At 33.8% G+C, this 22,918-nt stretch overlaps 1 protein-coding gene and 1 pseudogene across 1 annotated transcript in view; one reads left to right on the forward strand and one right to left on the reverse strand.

Annotated features, from left to right (window-relative positions):
* Positions 1-22,918, reverse strand: part of Dnah14 (dynein axonemal heavy chain 14) — a 343,676-nt gene that overhangs the window by 286,880 nt on the left and 33,878 nt on the right. The window contains exons 8-10 of the mRNA XM_076872908.1: positions 11,227-11,371; positions 5,445-5,576; positions 4,426-4,676 (exon numbers count right to left, since the gene is read on the reverse strand). Of these exons, the coding sequence (XP_076729023.1) occupies positions 4,426-4,676; positions 5,445-5,576; positions 11,227-11,371 (528 nt within the window). The remainder of the gene's footprint in view (positions 1-4,425; positions 4,677-5,444; positions 5,577-11,226; positions 11,372-22,918) is intronic.
* LOC143379498 (ribonucleoside-diphosphate reductase subunit M2 pseudogene) lies at positions 14,153-14,958 on the forward strand (annotated as a pseudogene).

The following is a 22,918-nucleotide window of genomic DNA, read 5'->3' on the forward strand; positions in this document are numbered from 1 at the left end:
AGAAAGTTAATGAAAATTAAAATATAATATACCAAACTCCTAGTTTAGTGAAAGCAGTGTTGAAGAGAAATTGGTTGCTATAAAAATTACATTAAAAAAGAATAAAAGATTTCAACTAAATAATCTAAACTGCTACTTCTAAAAAAGAGAAAATAAACAAACTAAGCCTAAGCAAGCAGAAAGAAATAATAAAGACTAGAATGGAAATAAGTGAAATAGAGAAAAGGTGAAATAAAATCAATAAGATCAAAAGTTGGTTGCTTAAAATGATTGAGAAAATTGATAAACTGATAGCTAGGCTGAAAAAAAAAAAAAAAAAGAAGAAGAGGAGAATCCCCAAATACTAAACTCTAGAATAAAAAAGAAGATATCACTACTGACCTTATAGAAATTTAAAAGATAATGAGTAAGTATTATAAACAGCTATATGCTAACAGTTTAGATAATTAAAATAAAATAGACAAAATTCTAGAAAGACACAAAATACCAAAATGTCTCAAGAAGAAATATAAATAGATCAATAACAAATAAAGTAATTTAACAGATGATTGTAATACTTCCTGTTATGGTTTGGATCTGAAATGTCCCGCAAAGATTCATGTGTTGAGGGCTTAGTCTTTAATGTAGCAGTGTTCAGTGGTGGGGATTTTTTGGAAGTAATTGGGATCATGAGGACTCTGATCTCATCAGTGCATGCATTCATTAATATCAGAATGTACTACTGGGAGGGGAGACCTACTCAAAGGGAGTATGTCACTAGGGGCATGGCCTAGAAGAATATTTTTCATCCCCCCGGTCAGTTTCCTTACTGCCATGAGTAAGCAACTTTCTTCTGTCGTGCCTCATCGTGATGCTCTGCCTCACATCAGGCCCAAAGCAATGGAGCCAGCTGCCCATGCATTGAAACCTCTGAAACCACAAGCCAAAACAAATCTTTCCTCATCTAGGTTCATTTTCTCAGGTATCTGTCATAGCAACAAAAAGCTGACTAACACACTTTACATACAAAAAAGCCCAGGCCTACACTTAGTCCGTTTTGTGCTACTATAACAAAACACTTGAGATTGGGTAATTTATAAGTAATAGAGAGTTATTTCTTAATATTCTGGAGACTAAGAAGCCCAATGTCAAGGGGCCTGCATCTAGTGAGGGCTTTCTGACTATGTCACCCCATGATGAAAGGCAAGAGAACATGAGAGAGACAGAGACAGAGAAGAGAAAGGGGCTGAACTCATTCTTTTGTCAGTAACCCACTCTAGAAATAATGACATTAATCTATTCATAAGGATAGAGCCTTCATGACCTAGTCACTCTTAAACATCCTACCTCTTAACCTGGTTACATCAGGGATAAGGTTTCCAACACATGAACTTTGGGGGACACATTCAAACCATAACAGGGACATTCTACCAATTTTTCAGAAAGAACTAACACCAATTCTTCCCATTTTTTCCCAAAGATAGAAAAGGAGGTAGCTACTCCCAATTTATTCTTTGAGATCACTACTACCCTGAGGCCAAAACCGAAGGCATCATGGGAAAACTATAGACCAATATTCATAGAAGCAGAAAACCTCAATAAAATACTAGCAAACCAAATCCAGCAGCATATACAAAGGATTTTACACTATAATAAAATTACACCTATCCCAAGAATACAAAGTTGATTCAGCCTATGAAAATGTATGTATATAGCATAATTTGCCATATTAGTTGAACAAAGAACACATAGTTATCTCAATTGATACAGAAAAAAGTATTTGACAAGATCCAAGAATACCTCATGATAAAAACATTCAACAAATAAAGCTAGATGTGAACTTCCTCAACTGACAAAAAGTATTTTTTAAAAACTCAAAGGTGGCATAATGCTTAATAATAAAAGAATAAGGTGTCCCCCAAATCAGGAACAAAACAGGGATGTTCAATCCACTACTCCTAATCAACATTGTACTAAAGTACTTACTAGCTATGATCATAAAGCAACAAAAAAATAAAAGGCATCTTATTGGGAAGGAAGAAGTGAAATTATCTCTATTTGTAGATGATACGATCCTGTAAATAGAAAATCCCAGGGAATAAGAAAAAAACAACAACAACAAGATATTAGAGCTAATAAACAGGTTCAACAAGATTGCAGGGTATAAGATCAATGTATTTCAATCAATGAGCAATGAACATCCAAAAATGAAAAAATAATTCCATTCATAATAGCATGAAAAGAACAAATTTTTTATGATAAATTTACAAAAGAAGGAATGACTCAAACACTGAAAACTACAAAACATTATTAAAGAAATTAAAGAAGTCCTACTAAGTAAATGGAAAGACATTCCGTGTTCATGGATTGGAGGACTATATACTCTTGGTATGAAAATACGCCCAATATTAATCTACAAATTTAATGCAATTTCTATCAAAATCCCAGTTGCTTTTAGCAGAAACTGGCAACCTGACTCTAAAATACATACAGAAATTCAAGTGAATCAGAATAGCCAAAACAATATTAATAAGAACAACAACATTGGAAAATTCACATTTTCCGGTTTCAAAACTTATGACAAGGTTATTATAGTCAAGGTAGTGTGACATCAGCATATATATATATATATGCCAATGGAACAAAATTGAGAGTCCAGAAATAAACCCATATGTTTATGGTCATCTGACTGTCAAATAGTATGCCAAGACAATTCAATGAAGAAATGGTATTTTCCTTTCAACAAATAGTGCTGGGACAACTGGATATTCATATGCCAAAGAATGAGTTTGGACCCCTATCACATTAATCAAAAAAACTAACTTAAATATTTAAAAGCAAGATTTGAAGTTATAAAATTTTGCAAAAAGAAAACAAGTACAAATCTTCATGACCTTAGATTAGGGAATGACTTCTTAGATACACATAAAGCACAATAAATAAAAAATAAATAAATAAAATTCATAAAAGTTTAAAACTTTTGTGTTCCAATGAATACTATCAAGAAAGTGAAAAGAAAACCCACAGAATCCAAAATTATACAAAGAATTCTTAATATAAAAAGACAGCACAATTAATAGGTTAATAGGCAACCTAAGTCATGAAACTAGTCAAGACACAGAATATAGATTAGAACACAGGTGATCTGATCCACACAAAAAAATGGAATAACTTCAACCACAACCTATGTATTTCTTCCATACCATAAAATATACACAAGACATGGTGTGCTTAAAAACTGAGTTATACTAAGATTATTAGTACAATGGAAAAATATGTCGAGAAGTCTAGAAAACTGCACATACAAAAAGACACCATATTTAAGTGATGGAATTAGGGGTTGTTTCCCAAATTTTATGAAGTAAGATGAATTATCTATACTAATATCTTTTGTTAAAAAGCTATGTTTAGGATGTAAAGATTTTTTTAAAAAAATACACACACAGATTTAGAGGAAATAAAATTATAATGTGCTATCACTAAAAAGTTATGTTCCTGCATAGGCTAAAGTCTTGGTACTGGTTCAAACCAGTTAAGATGCTAGTAAGCTCATGACATAAGCTCTGTGGATTCAGAAATAATTAGATAAACAGAATAGGTTATCTTTAATATTCTCCAAATTTTTATGAATTAATACATTTTCAGCTCTGTAGTTATGATAATGAAACTTTGATTTGACTAAAATAATAATGCTAAATTTTGATAGTTTTGATACAAATATCAAACATTTCAATTAATATGCCTTGTTTCACAAGTTATAGTAGATAGATCCACTTGTAGAAAATAAGAAAAAATGCTTTATTTTTTAAAATATATTTTATTTGTTCTAATTAGTTATACATGACAATAGAATGCATTTTGACATATTATACATAAATGGAGTATAACTTTAAATGCTTTGCTTTTAATAGTAGTATTTCAATAAAAGGTCAGAATTATTTTTCAAATACTGTCTTATTTGGGAGAAATATTTAATAGATATTTCCTGAAGCTGACTCAAATTTCAACTGAATCTGTGGCTCTTTCCAAAATCATTCTCACATATCATTAAGAGATAGCATTGAACATAGGATTGCCAGACTTAGCAAATAAATACAAGGTATCTAGTAAAATTCAAATTTCAGATAAACAACAAGTAATTTTTAGTATAGGTAATGTTTGGAACATACTGCATACAAATATCATACAAAAATTATCTATCTGAAATTCACATTTCACTGGACATCTTGCACTTTATGTGGCAACCAGATTTGTGAAGAAACTTAGAAATTTGTCTTAAACTTTAACATTAAAATACAACTAAATAAGTTTTGATAATTAGAAAAGTGAGTACTCTGCTACAAGGAGAATTTCCAAATTCTAGCTTAAATTACTGGATATTTTCTCCATAAGTAGAAACATATTACAAGATAACTTATTTTTATTAATCAAAAAAGCATGCTTTACCCAATGAGATTTTCATTCTTCTTTTCTTCAGAAAGTGGCATTCTAGCAGAACCATTAAATTCTTCCAAAAGTAGTGCGACTGCAATGTTCATAAGTTGTCGGATGAGTTCCTGAAGTATGCAATCAATCAGCATCATAAACCTGTAAGCTGTTTCCAATAAATGCCGATATGTACACAGCTTGAAATGTGTTGTTTCACCCTCAAATGACTTTGATTCAAAATATTCTTTAATTTCTTTCTTTTCTGCAACCTACAATTTTATAGAAAATTGAGAACTGTGTGATTTCCTATGTTAATACAGCATGGTTTCTAGTTTCTAGTATTTCATTAGTCTGAATAACATATTGGAGTTAAAATTGATCAAAAACTTCCATTAAAATTTTACTTTATGCTTGTACTGTATGTAAACATCAGCCAAAAAGAGAATAATTTATGTGTTTTGAAGCTTATCTCTCTAACAAGTAGATAAATTTTGAAAGTCAAATAAGGAAGAACATACTAATTTCGTATCTACATGTTTCAACATAGAGGGGCCTTCTGTAACAGTGTATAAGATACCTAACAGCATACAGAATGAGAATGTTCTGAGAGGATTGATCATTATATTATTGAATCTTCTTTAAAGTTTTTTTTTCATATAGTTATATTGCCTGAGCAATGTTTTTTTCTTTATCTTATGGACACTATGAACTTTGTAACTAATCACATTTCCCTTTACATGCAGTATGCCACCTCAAGATATAGATTTAAGCATCCTTAAGTTGTATAGATAAACATGTACATGTGCATTCATATGGATGTATACACACATATATGTATTAACAAACATATACATACATATTTGTTTGCATGTTATGTGGCACCTGGAAGGGTTCTTATAAATAGGCAGTATCCATTAGCTGATTAATCAACCTCCGTTTATCTCCACTGTCAATTTCCAACACTCTCCAGAGTTGCAATTTGGAGCAATTGCTTCAGTCAGTACATAGCAACTGAGAGGATGTAATTAAACAATTACCTTTAAGATTGTACTTTTCACTTTTGAAATTGCTTTATCCCTAATATCTTCAAGTTGTTTCAGTGCCCGAGTAGTTTGCTGAAACTGTTCTTCACAAAATTCATCTAGAGAATATGTTCGAGAAGTATCCAGCTAATTAAATGATAGAAAATATTGAGTGTTGGAAAGTCAAAAAACTCATTTACAAACAAAAAATAGAAAGATGAGATACTTGGTTATCTTTTCACATCATAGATAAGAACATATTTTATGATTTCTTTTTTATATATGCATTATAGGTATTTTCTCTTTTTCAAATTTAAGTAACCCACAGTTAAATCTAATTGAATCTTCATAAAAAGATATAAAATATACATTGGTATTTTAAATCATAATGAAGATTAAACTGAAGAAGAAAATTTAAAAGTTAAGGTGTTTTTTTAAAATATTTACAAACCTAGAGAACCCACCAGTTCTAGAAATTACTTTAACTTTTGATTTGCCCCAGTTATTTGTAAAACTTAAAAACATGAACATGAAATTCAAGATAAAAAGGATTAAGTTAAATAATAGCAATATAAATAATAAATTTTATTCAGAATTTGTTCAGAAGCTAGTGAAACTGGAGTTTTGAGATGAAACTTGATTCTCTGATTCTGTTGGCAGGCAAGACAGAAGTTTCTTCACTTCTGCTGGTAGGTGGTGGTGGGGGGTCTACCTATGTCCTTTAGTGTTGCAGCAGACCCCAGCATCTCACCATCAATTTCTTCTTTCTGAATTCTTGTCTTTTGAATTCAAAGAATGAAACCCACAAACCAGAATGAATGAGTCTAAGATCAGGATTTATTGAAGAATAGGAACAGAACTTTGTAGCATAAGAGGGGACCCAATAGTAGTTTTCTTTATCCTAGTGTACTAGTCTGGAGGTTTATATAAGCCCTTGGGTCACTGCTATTAGTCCAAACTTAGGCTAATAAGGATTTGGAAAAGTACTAATGCTATTGAAATTTATGCTAATTAAGGTTTGAAAAAGGAATAATACTATTGGTTAACCCTGAAACTCATCAGGTTTGCCTTACTTCCTGCTGAGAGCCATAGCCAAGTAGGAATGACCATGGCATTTTTGGTTGAAAGGTGACCAGCAAGCCATTGAGATGATAATGATTATGTTAAGATGTGCATTCAATTGGAGATTAGACCCCTGCTGTTCGCCTCGGCCTGCTACTTTGGAGCTCTCCGGGGACTCCCCGAGAGTTCCCATTGGTTGGGGAAGTGCGGTAGAAGGGAATTCCGGAGGAGGGATTTCCTGTTGGGGTGTGTGTCTCAGGAGGAGCCCCGTGGCATGGCATTCGGCATTTTTCCAGGGAGTGTGTGTGGAGTGTGCTGGTAAAGTTCAGAAATAAAGTTTGTTCCTGCTTGAGTGGCTCGTGATTTTGTGCCCAGCCAGACTAAGGCAACTTCCATTTTCTCCACCCTTTGGAAAAAAAGGATGTTTAAGTCATCCAATTGCTCATGCTCAGTGGGGTGTCTGGAGCTGCTGAGCTTCCAGGAGTGCACTTTTGCAGCGGACATGACCAATGTGAGCAGACTGGGTCGCCAAGCGCTGACAGTTCAGCTTGCCTCAGCTGACCCTTGCACTGGCCTGCTGTGCCTCAAGCCCACATTGCCATGGCAGGCTCCACATGGCAGCTCATGCTTGCTGCCCGTGCTTCAGCCCACCTGGGCTGCTACTCCATCACTTCACTTCTCCCCTGATGCTTCTAGGTAGGGACAAGTGAACTGGCTGCATGGCTTGGAGGCTGGGTAACCATGTCATCATCAGGAAAAAAAAAAAAACATACACACACACACACATCAACCATGCTGTTTATCTTTGTTAGTAATATAGAAACAAAAAATTTCACCCATTCATGTGTAGGCCATCATTTTTCCTTTCAATATTTTCTTATTTTTTCCTATATTACTATGTTAATTTTCTTGTCAAAATACATTTTCACTAATAAATATGCAGACAATGTTTTCCCTAGATATAATACAAAACAAGGTGAAGTTGCCCAAACAAACAAAAAAGTTTAAGAAGTATTGCTCTAGCCTTAACATTGTGGATTTACTTTTTGAGTTTCTCTCTTGGTTCCATGACTGATTACTAGTTCCTAATTTTTTTAGTAAAATATTTCTCAGAAAGCTCCCTTTTTTTTCCTGGTCTCACTGCCAACCCCATAATTGAAGTTCTTATTGCTTTTGCTGATATTATTTTCATAGTGTACCAATTAATTCTTTAACCCTAGCATCTTTAACCCTTTCAATTTTTTCTACACACCAGTATCATGGTAATTTTCCTAAGAATACCATTCTGGGAAACTTTCAATAGTTGTTCTTTCAGAAAAGTTCTCAAAATTTACCTGGCATAAGATCACCCCAGAAACTTGCTAGAAGTATAAATTACCAGCCACTATCCTCTCCCCTAAAAGTACATCTTTATTAAGCACCCCAAATTTTTACCAATAAAACAAACATCACTCTTGAATATGAAACAATCCAAAGTCTTAACTCTACCTTGTTCTGTAAACTTGGATAAGGATAATCTCTCAGTTTCATCATTTGAAAGTAAAGGTTTGAATAAAATAATCCACATGTTCTTTTCTTTTTACATTAACATATTTTAATTAACACTTTTTAGTAGCACAATTACATATTTATCTATTTTATTGATGCATGGCAATTATATATAATAGTGGGATTCATTGTAACATATTCATAATGCACACAATATAACACTATAATATGGTCAATTCAATTCCCCAGTATTTCCTCTCTCCCTCCTTTCTCCTATGTCCACCTGAACCCCTTCCTCTACCCTATTAGTCTCCCTTCTATTTTCATTAGAAGCCCTCCTTCCCTTTTTTTCTCTCTAGTTTCCTCACATAACCCTTAATTTGGCTTATTTTGCTTAATATAATGCTCTCAAGCTCCATCAATTATCCTGCAAATGGGATAAAATTTCATTCTTATTTATGGCTAAATAAAATTCCATTTTACATATATGTAAATTCATAGATTTTTATATATGAATACACATACACACACATAAATGAATAGTTGTTCATTCATTGATCAACATCTTAGCTGTTTCCAAAATTTGGCTATTGTGAATTATGCTTTTATAAACATGGGTATGCATGTATTGCTATAGAATGCTGACTTTAGTTCTTTAGGATAAATACTGTGGAATGGAATAACTGGGTTTTATGGTGGTTCCATTCCTAATCTTTTGAGGAATGATTTCCATACTAATTTTTTGTTTTTGTTCCACAAGTTCTTTCACTTCTAGTTCTAGAAATTTCACCTCATTTACAGGTGTGCTTTTATTCTGGTAGAGTATTACATGTGTATAGTTAACACATAACATGGTATGCTCATGAATACCATTCATGGCATAGAAGAATCCTATCCTTTACATGCATAACCTTGCTTCATTATCCTCAGCTCCCTACTGTCAGTCTTTATTGGTGTCTGTGAAAGACCCCAGCCCAGCAACCTTAGGCTTAGTTACAAAATTATTAGGGCACGTCACAAACCTGCAGACAATGTGTTTTTCAGATAATCAGTTAAGTGTGACCGATTGAAAAGGGAAAAACAGGATGGTTGGGAAAGAGCAGAAAAACAGATTCCAGGGCATGCCTGAATAAACAGGGGCTAATAAGCAGGAACAGAAAAATCAGAATGCTCATATGTAACTGTCATGTGGTATTGTTCCAGGAACATAAAATAAAAAATAACTTTACCCTTTAGGTAACCTACATGCTGGGTTCAAAATAGCCAATAAGAAACCTGTTGCTTACCGCGCGCGCGAAACCTGCCCCTTTACCCTATAAAAGACCTGTACCCCAAAGCCTGGTGTGCCAGCTCACCGAAGCTCCGGCTGAGGTTTCGCTGAGCACCCACAGGCGTCTGTGTCTGAATAAACCTCATGCGTTTGCAGCCAGTGCCTCGTGCGTCTTTCCTGGACAGGGAATCGGTGGGTCTTTCATCTGCACCTCCCAGCAATGCATAACCTCCCAGTTCTAATCACAACTGGTTACCTTTTCAATCCTGACTTCAGGCTTTGCTCTCCCTCTGAGACTGGCTTCTCCATGAAGAGTCTCAGGAACTCCCATTCTTACAAACTGTTCACCTAACAACTCCCTCTAAAAATGCCCCTGCCCTTTGGGGAGACTTGGATCCTATTTTTCCCTTATTCTATTATTCTAAGCCTGACATTCATGAACCAAACTGGCTTTTAAATCAAATTTATATTGAATAGCTTATCCACATTTGAAATCCTTATTTTACTGTCTTACCCTTCTTTTCTGACTACTAAAATTCAGCATGGCCTAACTCACAATGTAAAGCATGTCCTAACTATGACTCCAAATAAAGCTAATTTCTGCTTCTGATTTTTATGATTTGACTGTTTTTTACAAGAATTATTTGCCAGGAAACATTTTTTGATTTGCATTTTTCTAACTGATTAGCAATACTGATTAGCAAAACAAAGGGACTACCTCTAGAAATTAATCATCAATTTTATAAGTATAAACTATTTATAAACTACAGACAGACTGAAAACACCAATTATTTGTTTTTATTTTGTATTCCTCTCCTTGGTACAGCACTTTGCATATAACAGAAAATCAAATACTTGCATATCATCTGGCAAAGTTTATTTAATTTTTTATCTGATTGTCAAAATCATAATTTGTCCAAGCCCCTTAACAATTTTACCTTTCAGTATCTCCTCCATACAGTGGGTTGATGAAGTAAAATCTGCTGTAATCCTATTCAACTGTACACTAAATTCTTGAGATTTATAGTTCTATGTGTTTTAACTCTTCAAAATATATAAATATAATTAAATATATAAATATAATTAAATCATTTCATTAAAAAGTTCATTCTTTATAGAATATTGAAACAAGAGAATTCATAAATTTAACTAAAATCTCTTGAGATGAACTTATAAGTTCTTAACATGCATGTGTGCGTATATATACATATACACACATACACAAACACACACACACACATACACACACCCCCGAAGGAAGGATAGCTGAAAACTCTGTGTGTGTGTGTGTGTGTGTGTGTGTGTGTGTATATATACACACACACACACACACACATATATATATATATATATATGAGGGAAGGATAGCTGATAACTGCCAATCATGTATTAGGTAAAATAATACTGTATTGTATTGTCTATAAATACGTATGTAAATAAAATAAATAAATAAAGTAAATAAAACGTCTCAGAGATTTAGGTTAAGAACAAGAAAGACATTCTTTCTAAGGAATGTTAAAACTGACATCCTGGCAATCACGTCCTTATTTTAGAATAATAGTCACTCATAGGAATGGTTTACTTATGGATCTATAAGTCTGTTTTCCTTTCATTCAAAACTTTGCTTATATATGAAAGTTGTGGTTCACTCCCATAATCCCAGTGACTGAGGAGACTGAGATAGGAGGAATAAGAGGATCACAAATTAGAGGACAGTCTCTGCAATTTATTGAGACCCTAACTCAAAATGAAAATCACAAATTGAGGAAATTCTCTGCAATTTACTGAGACCCTATCTCAAAAAGAAAAATAAAACAGGGATGAGGATGTAACTCAGTGGTAGAATTCTTCCAAGTTCACTCCTCAGTACCAGAAAACACACATAAATATACATATTCAGACATACAAAACTCTTCCACTTGTTCTTTCCAGTTTCCACATACCAATATTAGCTGATTGTAGTATAGTTTTACCTACCTTTACAAGCCATATAGCAGATGTATTATCTTTGTGTTCATTATCATTTTTGAGATTAATTGCATCTTCACAAAGTCCTTTTACATAAAGCAAACAGATTTGAAATATCTCATCAGCCCCAAAAAGATTGTGGTACAAAAATGTCCTGAAAGAAATTTTCAAACTAATGTCTCATTTCAAATAAATAAAATTAATTAAGAAATAGCTAGCATAGTTTATTTCATATTTCTGTAATTAAAATGTTCTGCATTGACCTCATTTTAAATGAAAACAACTGGTAAGCATTAGGGGTTGCGTTTAGTTCATGTTTTGGATGCTGGATGGCACCAAAATAGGAAGGGTAATAATGATTATTGAATCAAATTATTGAATTTCAATAATTTTGAAACATCAGCCAGTGTTATCTAAAAAGAATTATATTTTATCAATTTATTAAATTTATTAAATCTAAATAAAATTTTCCAATTTACTTTTCTCTCAATTATAGGAAAAATTTTAACTGGATTGGGGCCTATTTAGAGAATATTTCTCAAATTTTCTAACTACCTATGCCCTAAAATAAAGAAGATGGACATCTTTCTTTTTTCTGCTCTTTTTCACTGGTCTATTCATGACCACAAAGCAAGTCACTGCCAGCAACATTAGAAATTACAGACATAACTAGAGAGAGAAAGAGCAGAGTGAAAGAGAAAAGTCTTCTTAAAAATAAAAGCTTCCCTGTTTGTAGAAAAGAGGGGGTTTTCTGTGCTTTGTGATCTCTAAAGGGTGGCTGATTTTTAAGGCTTATCATGCTTATGATATACCTTAAAAAAATCATTAGCTCTTCCATATCTTCCCCTATTTATAGATAAAAACTTTATATTCTATGAAGCTAGTAAAATTTAAGCTTCATGGTCCTTTCATTTGCACTGCCCCTTCTAAAATCTTGTGTTATTTATCTTAAAGATGGCTTTAATTGCTTCTGGATCTTGTTACTAAGACTAAGTGTAGTATCTGTTTTATCAGTTTAAAGAAGACCTCCTCAAATTATATAGCTTCACATAAAACAGAACTAACTATTCATAGATGTAGAAGAATTTCTTTGCCAACTTCCTTCTCAGGATTTGGCACAGGGAAGGAAACAAGAAGCACATTGTGGAAAGTAAAATATTACATGAAACAAATGCAATCTTAGTATTTATTAACAAGATGATGACTATCAAAATTCAGGTAGTAATAAACTCACACTATCCTGAATTGCTTAAAGCTTTCTTTTTTCCTATTCAATTTCAATTTGCATGTTTTAAGCAGAAACAAGACTGAAGAGGGTACATTTAAAAATAATTATAAACATGGAAAGTATAAAAATATTGAATTTATAATACAAAATTTGACAAGAGAAAAATAAGGCATAAATTAATACTGTGCATAGTTGCATAATTACAGTGCACCTAATGTGAGGAGCTAACCACAAATTTCCATTTTCATTTGCAAAAGAAAATTAAATATATTCCCCCCAAATTTTAGTCACATAAAAGAACTGCGTGGTATTAGAGAATATATCACAGAAGGCCTTATTAAACCCCAGGTCTTGGCTTCCAGGAAAAGTAGAGTTGATGTGCTTTTTCCTATTCTTCCAACCAACTATAACTAAAAACTCCAGGGCTGGGGATATAACTCAGTTGATAGAGTGTTTGCCTTGCATGCACAAGGCCCTGGGTTCAATCTCCAGTACCTCAAAGAAAGAAACAAAACAAAAAACTCCAGACATTGTGTAAAAGAAAACATAAGAAGACACTGAAAAGTGGAGAAGAGAAGCACACTGGTTAAGAGATAAGTGGTAAGTGTCTTCCTTGGGTTTTCTTTTTCATCATATACCCCAGACTTGGAACTGTAGACACTGGCAACTTGGAAATGCCAATGTGTGCAGACAGAAAAAAAAAAGTAATAAAAATGCCTTTTTTTTTTTTAAGCTAAAGGACCTGGAAAGGGGCACTCTATCAAGACAGAAACTTTTAGATAATATTAACTCTACTCCAGCCAAATATCAGAGGAACAAAATGTGGTGAATGTGGAGCTAATATCTCCATGGGAGGTTTCGGGGAAGGTTTAAGTGGAGATGAATGGGTAAAGAAATTACACATAAATAGAAAAAAAAATAGAACATAAATAAGAACCAAATGGATTTTTTGCAGGGCTAAAACCCACAGTAACAGAAATGGGAAAAAAAATGGAAGACTGAAGTGGACAGAAAGACAAATCAGTGAATTGGAAAAAAATATAAAAATTATCTAATCAGAAGCACAAAGAGGAAGTTGACTGAAAAAATAAACTTCAGCGAACCTGTGGAATCAGGAAAGAGAGAGAGAGAGGGAAGGGGAGGCAGAAGAGGAAGGGAAGAAAGAGAGAGCTCTAGAGCCAGCATTCTTCTCTCCTCCAACTCCAGTCACTGCCCACCACCATGCTCTGGGTCCGCCTCCCCGCTACTCCCCTCCAGTAGCCACCATCTCACACAGCAGCAGCTGTGGCTGTAGCTCTCCCTGATGAAGGGACTCAGCGTGACCCCCAAGGAGAACAGGTCACCCAGAGTTCTGGTGCACAAGACCGCCAGGAGGATCTTCCAGGAGCCCAAAGAACCTGACCCCAGCATGGAGGATGAACCACTAATGAGAGAAAACCCACTCTGCATTGTCCTCTTTTCTATAGAATACCAGGATATTTGGCAGATGTATAAAAAAGCTTAAGCTTGGGCTGGGGATGTGGCTCAAGCGGTAGTGCGGTCGCCTGGCATGCGTGCGGTCCCAGTTCAATCCTCAGCACCACAAACAAACATGTTGTGTCCGCTGAAAAACTAAAAATAAATATTAAAAATTCTCTCTCTCTCTCTCTCTCTCTCTCTCTCTCTCTCTCTCTCACTCTCACTCTTCTCTTTGAAAAAAAAAAAAAAAAAGCTGAGGCTTCCTTTTGGAAAGTTAAGGAGGTAGATCTTTTCAGGAACATTCAACCCTGGGAAGCCCTGAAGCTTGAGGAGAGAGATTTTATAGCACATGTCTGGCTTTTAGCAGGTGAAAGCACAATACATGAAAAATTGGTGAAGCAATTTAGCCAAAAATTCAAATTACAGAAGCCCACTGTTTCTATGGATTCCAAATTGCCATAGGAAAAAATACATTCTGTAATGTACAGTTTCCTTATTGTCACATTAAAAATTCCAAAGAAAAAGAATTTATCTTCAATAGCACTGAAATGATGCCTTGTGTGAATAAGAAAACAGATTTGGAATCAGATAAAAAGTCTATTTGTGGAGAGCATGATGTAGCCTTTGCTAATGTGGAAGAAATCTTCTTTTCTGGTTCTTTTGCATCAATATATTCTGGCTTAAGAAATGACGGCTGATGCCTGGTCTCACATTTTCCAGTGAACTTATTAGCAGAGATGAGTGATTTTGCCTGCTCAATGTTCAAATACTTGCTACACACTGTGGGAGAAGAGGATAAAAGTAATTATCAATTTTGATAGGATAGAACAGGAGTTCCTCACACCAAGGCCTTGTCTGTGAAGCTCATTGGGATGAACTGCTCTTTGATGAAGCAGTGCATTGAATTTGTGGCGGACAGGCTTATGCTGAAACTGGGCTCTAGTGAGATTTTCAGAGTAGAAAACCCACTTGACATTATGGAGTATATTTCACTGGAAGGGAAGACTAACTTCTTTGAGAAGAGAGTAGTTGAGTATAAGAAGATTGGAGAGTAGTTGAGTATCAGAAGATTGGAGAATTCTCTTACCTTGGATGCTGATTTCTAAATGAACAGATGTGCTCTTATTTTGTTGATTTTTTTTTCTCCCTTGCCACCCCCCTCAGAAAAAAATCAGCTAAAGTGAATCAACTAGCTACACCATTGTCCTTAAGGTTTATTAACAACATCTATAAAACTGTGTAGCTATCAGAATCAATCCTGTTTATTAATAAGCTAGTGGTGTTACCTAGAAAGAAAGGACATTTGAAACAGGCTACTTGAATTCTTATGGAAGATCTTGTCCTTTTCAGCTTTTGTAAGCAGGCTGTCCAGCTTCACCACAGCACTAATGGTGGTGATCCAGGTTTTAAAGAAAGGGAACCCTCAAGTAAGTTTGACGCAGCAAGATGAAAGATCAGTTATGACCATAAAGCAGTTGAGATGTCAGTCTCACTGCTATGAAGCAGACTTTAAAGTTTATTGAAATAGTTTATAAATAAACTGGCACTTTACATACAAATGCACATTGTATTCTCAAGGGAAAACCTGATTTATTTGGTTTCTACACCAAAAACAAAGTGTTGTATTTACCAGTAACAGGAGCCAATTAAAAATTCACTAAGCAACTAAAGTTAAACTTATTTGACTAAGCATGTAAACTCTTTTTTTAATTTAAATTTTTATTTTTTATTTGTTCTTTTTAGTTATATATGACAGTAGAATGAATAATTTTGGCAAGTTATACATACATAGAGTATAACTTATTCTATTTAAGATTCTACCTTGTAGTTGTAGAAGCAGGTAATTTTTAAGCTTTGTTTCCTTTAATGAATTGAAATACTCTTTAATCACTTTTTAAGTCAGTCCTGTGCATACCTAGACATTAGTCTACTGATGCCAGTAGAAGATAGTTTGTGTATTTTGTCTCGTACCCCAAGTACAATATCATGACATCTTCTGTTCGACTGAGGTATAGTGTCTTACAGGGTAAGGAGCTTCTAACTTAAGTTGTTGGGAATTTGGGAATTGAGGAATGATTTGAGAGACTGCTAGTGACCCAGTGACATTCTATTTCTTAAAATGGACTTTCCTTAATTTCTACTTGGTAAAAAAAAGTTTCAAAAGGTCTTTGTGAGATTCAAGATAGTATTATAAATTTTCAAACCATCAAAGTGACCTGCCTAAGCACTCCTATTAAGTGGTAGACTGGAACAGAAATGGGCTATCCTAAAAGTTGTGTTTATTCTAACTTTTTAAGTAGGTACTGTTGAGACTTGATCAACAAGTCTTACTCCATGTCTCTTAAATTAGTAAATAAACTCTAAATGTCCATTTAGGTTTTACCTATTTGTATTTTTTGGAAAAAAAAAATCACCCAGTACTATCCTGAAGTTAATAATTGAAAAAATACTGTTAATTGTAATGCTAACATTTGCTTAAATATGAGCACCACCTGGTGAATTCCTTAGCCAGTACAAAACTAGTGCTGTTATGAGCCATTAATATGTGTTTAATTCAAATGTTAATTTCAGGTGGAGGCATAAAGATAATTAGTGGAGCTATTGGATTAATCTGCCTTTATGTTTGGGGGGGAGAAGCCAATGTTACATGGAAGATGATGCATGACTTACATTGATCCTTGTGACTGTTTGTTAGTTGACTGCATTGTATGTTGACTATTTGACCATTGATCAGTTTCCTTCATTTATTGTATAAGAATTTTTTCATTTCCTATCAAATGGGACTTTTGCATCTTTTAAATTATTGTTGATTAAAGTTAATAAATTCAGGTTATATGGTCCTTAAAAAAAGATCTAGCATTTGTGTCTGGAGTCCCAGGGGGTAAGAGAAAGAAGGCAGATTAAATATATATATTAATATATATACTTGAAGAAATAATGGCTGAAAACTCCCCAAATTTGGCAAAAGACACACAAAACAAGAGATTCGTGAAGCTAAGGGAATTAAGCACAGGATAAATCAAAGAAATCCACGCCAAGACACATCAATATTGAATTTTTGAAAACTAAAAAGAAAAAAAAATCTTGAAAACAGCAAGAGGAAAACACTTTTTTTTTAATAGGAGATAAACAATTCAAATGATCAAGGAGGCCATTAGAAAATGGCACAACATTTTTCAAGTGCTAAAAGAAAAGAATTACCAACCCGGGATCCCCTATATATATATCCCCTATCCATCAATGAAGGGAAATTCAGGATATTCTTAGATACAGGAAAAGTAAGATAATTTGCTGCTAAAAGACACCCCCTAAGAGAATGGCTAAAGTAAATTCATTGACCAGATATTAAACAACCAAAAATTAAAAGAAGGAGCATCAAAAAAGGAAGAAAAAACATGATTGACAAAATTATGAATAAATATAATAAGCTATCCTCTCTTGATTTTTCTACATCATGTTTGATAATGGAAGCAAAAGTCATAACACTGTTTAATATGGTTCCAACTATATGTAGATGAAATATTTAAGACAATTATACTATAAACAGGGGATAGTTAAGAGATATTAAATTACAATTTCTAAAATTCATCTGTTGAAAGTATGGCATTTGCCATTAAATGGATGGAACTGGAGACTATCATGCTAAGTGAAATAAGCTAATCCCCCCAAACCAAAGGCCAAATGTTCTCTATGATATGTGGATGCTGACTTACAATGTATGGGGAGGTTTACCTGATTGGAAAGGGCAGAGTTGCAGGAAGGAAGGGAGGATGAGTATGGGAAAGACTTAGAAAGACAGAGAGGGCATGTAATGATATATTTCAAGCCTTAAAAAAAAAAATGATTGCCAACCTAAATTACTATATCCAGTAAAGCTACACTTCAAAATTAAAGAAAAAAATAAAACTTTCCAAAAAAGCATAAGCTAATGGAATTCATGACCACTAATCCAGAAATACAGAAGATGCTTACATGAATCCAAGACACAGGAAAAAATAAAAATAAGAGAACATAGGAAAAAATAAATCTCTTTAGAAGAGTAGATAAGCAAATGAGAATTAGGAACAGATCAAACATTAGAAATAAAACAAAATTATAGAAAAAATGACATACATTTTAATAATAACACTGAATGCAAATGATGTAAATTTTTCGATCAAGAGACAGACTGGCAGATAGGATTAAAAAACAAGACCCAACTGCATGTTGTCTGCAATAAACACATCTTACTTGCAAGTTTAAGAATGTAAAATAATATTTTATGCAAACTGAATCTAAAAGCAAGAAGGAATAACTATTCTCATATCTGAAGAATCAACTTCAAATTTTGTCAGAAGAGACAAAGTTCACCATATTGGTAAACAAAACAATCCAACAAAAATATATAATAATTGTAAATATGCTCCAAATGTTGGTGCACCAAATTTCATAAAGCAAACATTACTCAATAAAAAGGGACAGATAAATACAATACAATAATCGTGGCTGATTTCAATATCCCACTCTAATTGATAGTTCATCCAGATCAAAAAATTAACTAAGGTACTACAGAGTTAAACTATACTTTAGATCAGTGTCCTTAACAAACATATGCAGAATATTTCATCCAATAACAGATGAAAACACTTTCTTTTCAGCTAATTATGGAGCCTTCTCCAAAACAGATTAGATATTAGATCACAAAATAAGTCTTGGCAAATTCAAAGAAAGAAAGAAAGGAAGGAAAGTTAAAAAATGAAATAATTCCTTCATCCTTCCTCTTATCAGATCATTATGGAATAAATGTGGAAAAACACAAGAAAAATACAGAAATGCTGCAAATACATGCAGAAAGGTTGGTGAGGTGAGATATTTAAAAATTCCCAGAATCAAATGAGAATAGAAACACAATATAAAGAATCTGTGGGAAACAATGAAAATACCAATATAAAGGAAGTTTACAGCTGATAAAACAATCAGAAATATCTCAAATAACCTAATAATGCATTTCAATGTCTTAGAAAAAACAAGAATCTAAAAATCAACCTGAAAAATAACAATGAAAGAAAGAATAAGGATCAGGAAATTAATGATAGAAAGAATAATATAATAATACAAAGGATCAATAAAACAAAGAATAAGTTATTTGAAAAGATAAGTAAGATTGGCAAACCTCTGGTCAAACTAACCAAAAGAAAGAGAGGAAAGACCAAAATTAATAGAATTAGAGATGAAAAAAGGGATAAAACAGAAACTCAGAGACTGTTTGAAAATTTATGTTCTAATCAACTGGAAAAATCTAGAATAAATAGATAACTTCCTAGACATATACAATCTACCAAAATTGAATCAAGAGGATATAGAAAATGTAAATAGACCAATCATAAGTAATGAGATTAAGCAGTAATTAAAACAACCTTTTATCATGGTTTGGATATGAAGTCTCTCCAAAAGTTTCTGTATTAATTCAGAAAATTATGTGAGAACTGTGAGAACTGTAACCTAATCAGTCTCAGTCCTTCCTAGTTTGAATGGACTGGGTGGTAACAATAGGCAGGTGGGATATGGTTAGAGGAAGTGGGTCACTGGGGATGTGCACTGGAAGGGTGCAACATTCTTATAGTTGCCCTTCTTATCTCTACTTGCTGACCACACCATGAGCTGAGCAGATTTTCTCTGCAAGGACCTTCCCTCATGATGTGCTGCCTCACTTGGGGCTCAGAGCAATGGAGTCAACCATCTGAGGTCTATGAGATCTCAGACAGACTGAGAACTCTTGAAACCATGAGCCCAACAAACTTTTTTCTGATCTAAGTTGTTCTTGTCAAGTATTTTGGTTATGGCAATGTAAAAACTGAATAAAACACCTCCCAACAAAGAAAAGTCTAGAACCAGACAGATTCATGACTGAATTTAATAATATCTTTAAAGAGAACAAACATCAATGCTACTCAAATTACTCCATGAAACAGAAAGAGAAGAAATGCTTTCAAATACATTCTACAAAGCAAAAGTCATGAATGTCATTCCAATATTGGCTAAAAACACATCAAGGAAAGAAAATTATCAACTGAACACTGGTGCAAAAATCCTTCATAATATTCTTGCAAATCAAATTAAAAAATACTTTTCTGAGATAATATACAGGCTGGGTACAGTGACTTGTGAGACCGGGGCAGAAAGGTCACAAGTTCCAGGCCAGCCTCTACAACTTAGTGAGACCCTGTCTTAAAATAAAAAATGAAAAAGGCTTGGGATATAGCTCAATGATAGACAGCCCCTGGATTTAATCCTCAGGATCACAGGCAAACAAAAATGTAACACAACACATAAACAGAATCAAGGATAAAAATTACATAATTATCTAAATAGATGGAGAAAAAGTCTTTGACAAAATTAAACATAAAAATTAATTAATTAATTAATTAAGCATAAAAATCCTAAAGAAATCCAGAATGGAAATACCTCGATATCATAAAGAATATACATGATAAACCCAAAGCTAACATCATCCTGAATGGGGAAAAACTGAAAGCATTTCATCTAAAAATCAAGAACAAAACAAGTATGTTCACTCTCACCACTCCTATTTAACATAATACTTGAAATTTAAAAAGAACTAAGCAAGAAAAGAAATAAAAAGGATGAAAGAAGAAAAGAAGGAAGCCAAATAATTCTTATTGGCAAATGATACTATTTTATACTTAGAACACAAATTCATATGGAAGAAAAAAAGACTCATACAAAAAGCAATGCTTATTAGAAAAAGTAATGTTGGAAGCATCAAAATATCTTGTTAAGGTCTGTAAACAAGTCAGATTGGCACCTGTTATTTTGCCAAAGAAATGTTAGAGTCTGTAAACAAGTCTGGATGGCGCCTGGCAAAATGCCAGAGGGAGTGGTTTGTGAAGTAACAAAAGCGAGCCATTAAGTGTGGAGATTCCTTATTGGTTGACTGCTGTATCTATTTTATGCTAATTAGATAAGCTGTGTAAAATGCATAAATATCGCTCAGATCCTACAATAAACGGCTTCCATTCCTGCTGCATCAACGTACACAAGTTATTCTTCACCCCCCCGGCAATATCTGACTTCGAATTATACAATAAAGCCATACTAATAAAAAAAGCTTGATAATGACATAAAAACAGACATGTAGACCAATGGAAAAGAGTAGAAGACACAGACAAACACAGACAGATACAATCATCTGAAAACATACACTGAAGAAAAGACAGGTGGGAGGCAGGGAAGGAGAGAAAAAGTGCTGGGGAGCGATATTGGCCAAATTATATTGTTATGTTGTGTGCCTGTATGAATATGGAACAACAAATTCCATCAATATGTACATTGATACACATATAATATACATATAATAATGTACTGATAAAAAATGTGAAAAAATAAAGCCAAACTGAATTCTAAAAAAAAGGAAAAAGAAAAGAGAAAGAAATAAAAACAAAAAGATAATCTCTATAACAAATGGTTCTGGGAAACTTGTGATGAACCCAGTCTAATTCCATCTTAAGATTGGGAGCCATCTTGTCAAAAAGTCATGAAAAGTTAATTTCTGTTTTATTATAAATTACTGCGATTTCTAAACTTGTTTGGAATTCCTGCCCACGTCTTGAAATCACCCATGCCTGGCTTTCCCTGACCAGATAACAATCCTCTTTGAAACTTCAGTAGCGCCTCATAAATTCTGATGTTGGGATCTAAATTTATTCCTTACCTGTTAAGCCATATAGATCATTAACCTACTATTTGCCTTTGTATTATGCTTGTCAAAATTCTATTATCTATAAGTTCTCAAGACACCCCCCTTTGCAACTTTGTGCTATAAAACTGTGTTCCTAGAGAGCTGGGGTACTGATCTCTAGCCCAGGGTTTTTGGGAGGGAAAATTAAAGCTTGCTTTAATTTGATTTAAAATTGGAGTCAGTGGTCTTTTCTTTGCATCGGGGTTTAACACTTGATATCCCCATATAGAATAAAAGTAGATTTTAACTTCTTGCCATATAAAAAGTCAACTCAAAATGGATCAAAGACCTATATATGAAGGATTATGGAAAATAATATTATATTTTTACAGGACAGTCAAAGAAAAGCAGAGGGACAGTGCAGCTTGGGAGGGAGGAGGGGAAACTAGCCAAGCACTAATCTCTCACAGTAAATCCTTTCCTAATAACAATGGGCTCTGAAGCAAGGGGGTGGATATTGAATACCAGGCTCCTGACCTTTCCACATTGCAAATTAGTCCTAAATGCGGGCACAGTAAAATTCTGGGAAACAATGAATCCCAGAGCAAGCAAAGCAATGGGTAAGATATGAGTACTCATCCTTTGGGAGCTTTTTATAAAACTGCCTTCCAGAGTTAAAATTTTAACCTGTACAACTAGCCCAACAGTCTGAAGGACACGCCCACAGTTTCCACTCTTATTATGCCATATAAAACTAAAATCCCCTCTGTAACCTACGGGTCATATTCACATTCAGAAAATGGGTCCCTGCGGTGCTTGAGTCTGCAAATAAATAAATAGCTTCTCTGAATCTGTTGAGGTCTGATCTGTCATTTTGCACTTATAATATATAAGACCAGAAACTTTACAATTGCTAAAAGAAAATATAAGGGAAACACTTCAATATGTAGGCACTGGCAATGATTTTCTGAAGGAAACTCCTATAGCTTAGGAAATAATAGCAAGAATTAAACAATGGGATGGTGTTGAATTAAAAAACTTCTGCACAACAAGGAAACAATTTGCAATGTAAAGAGACAGCCTCCAAAATGGAAGAAATCTTTGCCAGTTATTCTTCCAATGGAGGATTAATACAAAAAATATAAAAAACTAAAGAAACTTGACATAAATAAAACAAATCCATTAAATAAATTGACTGAATAGACACTTCTCAAAAGAAGAAATACAATGGTCAACAATTGTATGAAAAAGTGTTCAACATCTTTAGCCATCAGAGAAACGCAAATCAAAACATTGAGATTCCATCTCAACTCCAATCAAAATGGCAATTATCAAGA

Source organism: Callospermophilus lateralis, chromosome 13 (genome assembly GCF_048772815.1).
Source record: "Callospermophilus lateralis isolate mCalLat2 chromosome 13, mCalLat2.hap1, whole genome shotgun sequence".
Lineage (NCBI taxonomy): Eukaryota > Metazoa > Chordata > Mammalia > Rodentia > Sciuridae > Callospermophilus > Callospermophilus lateralis.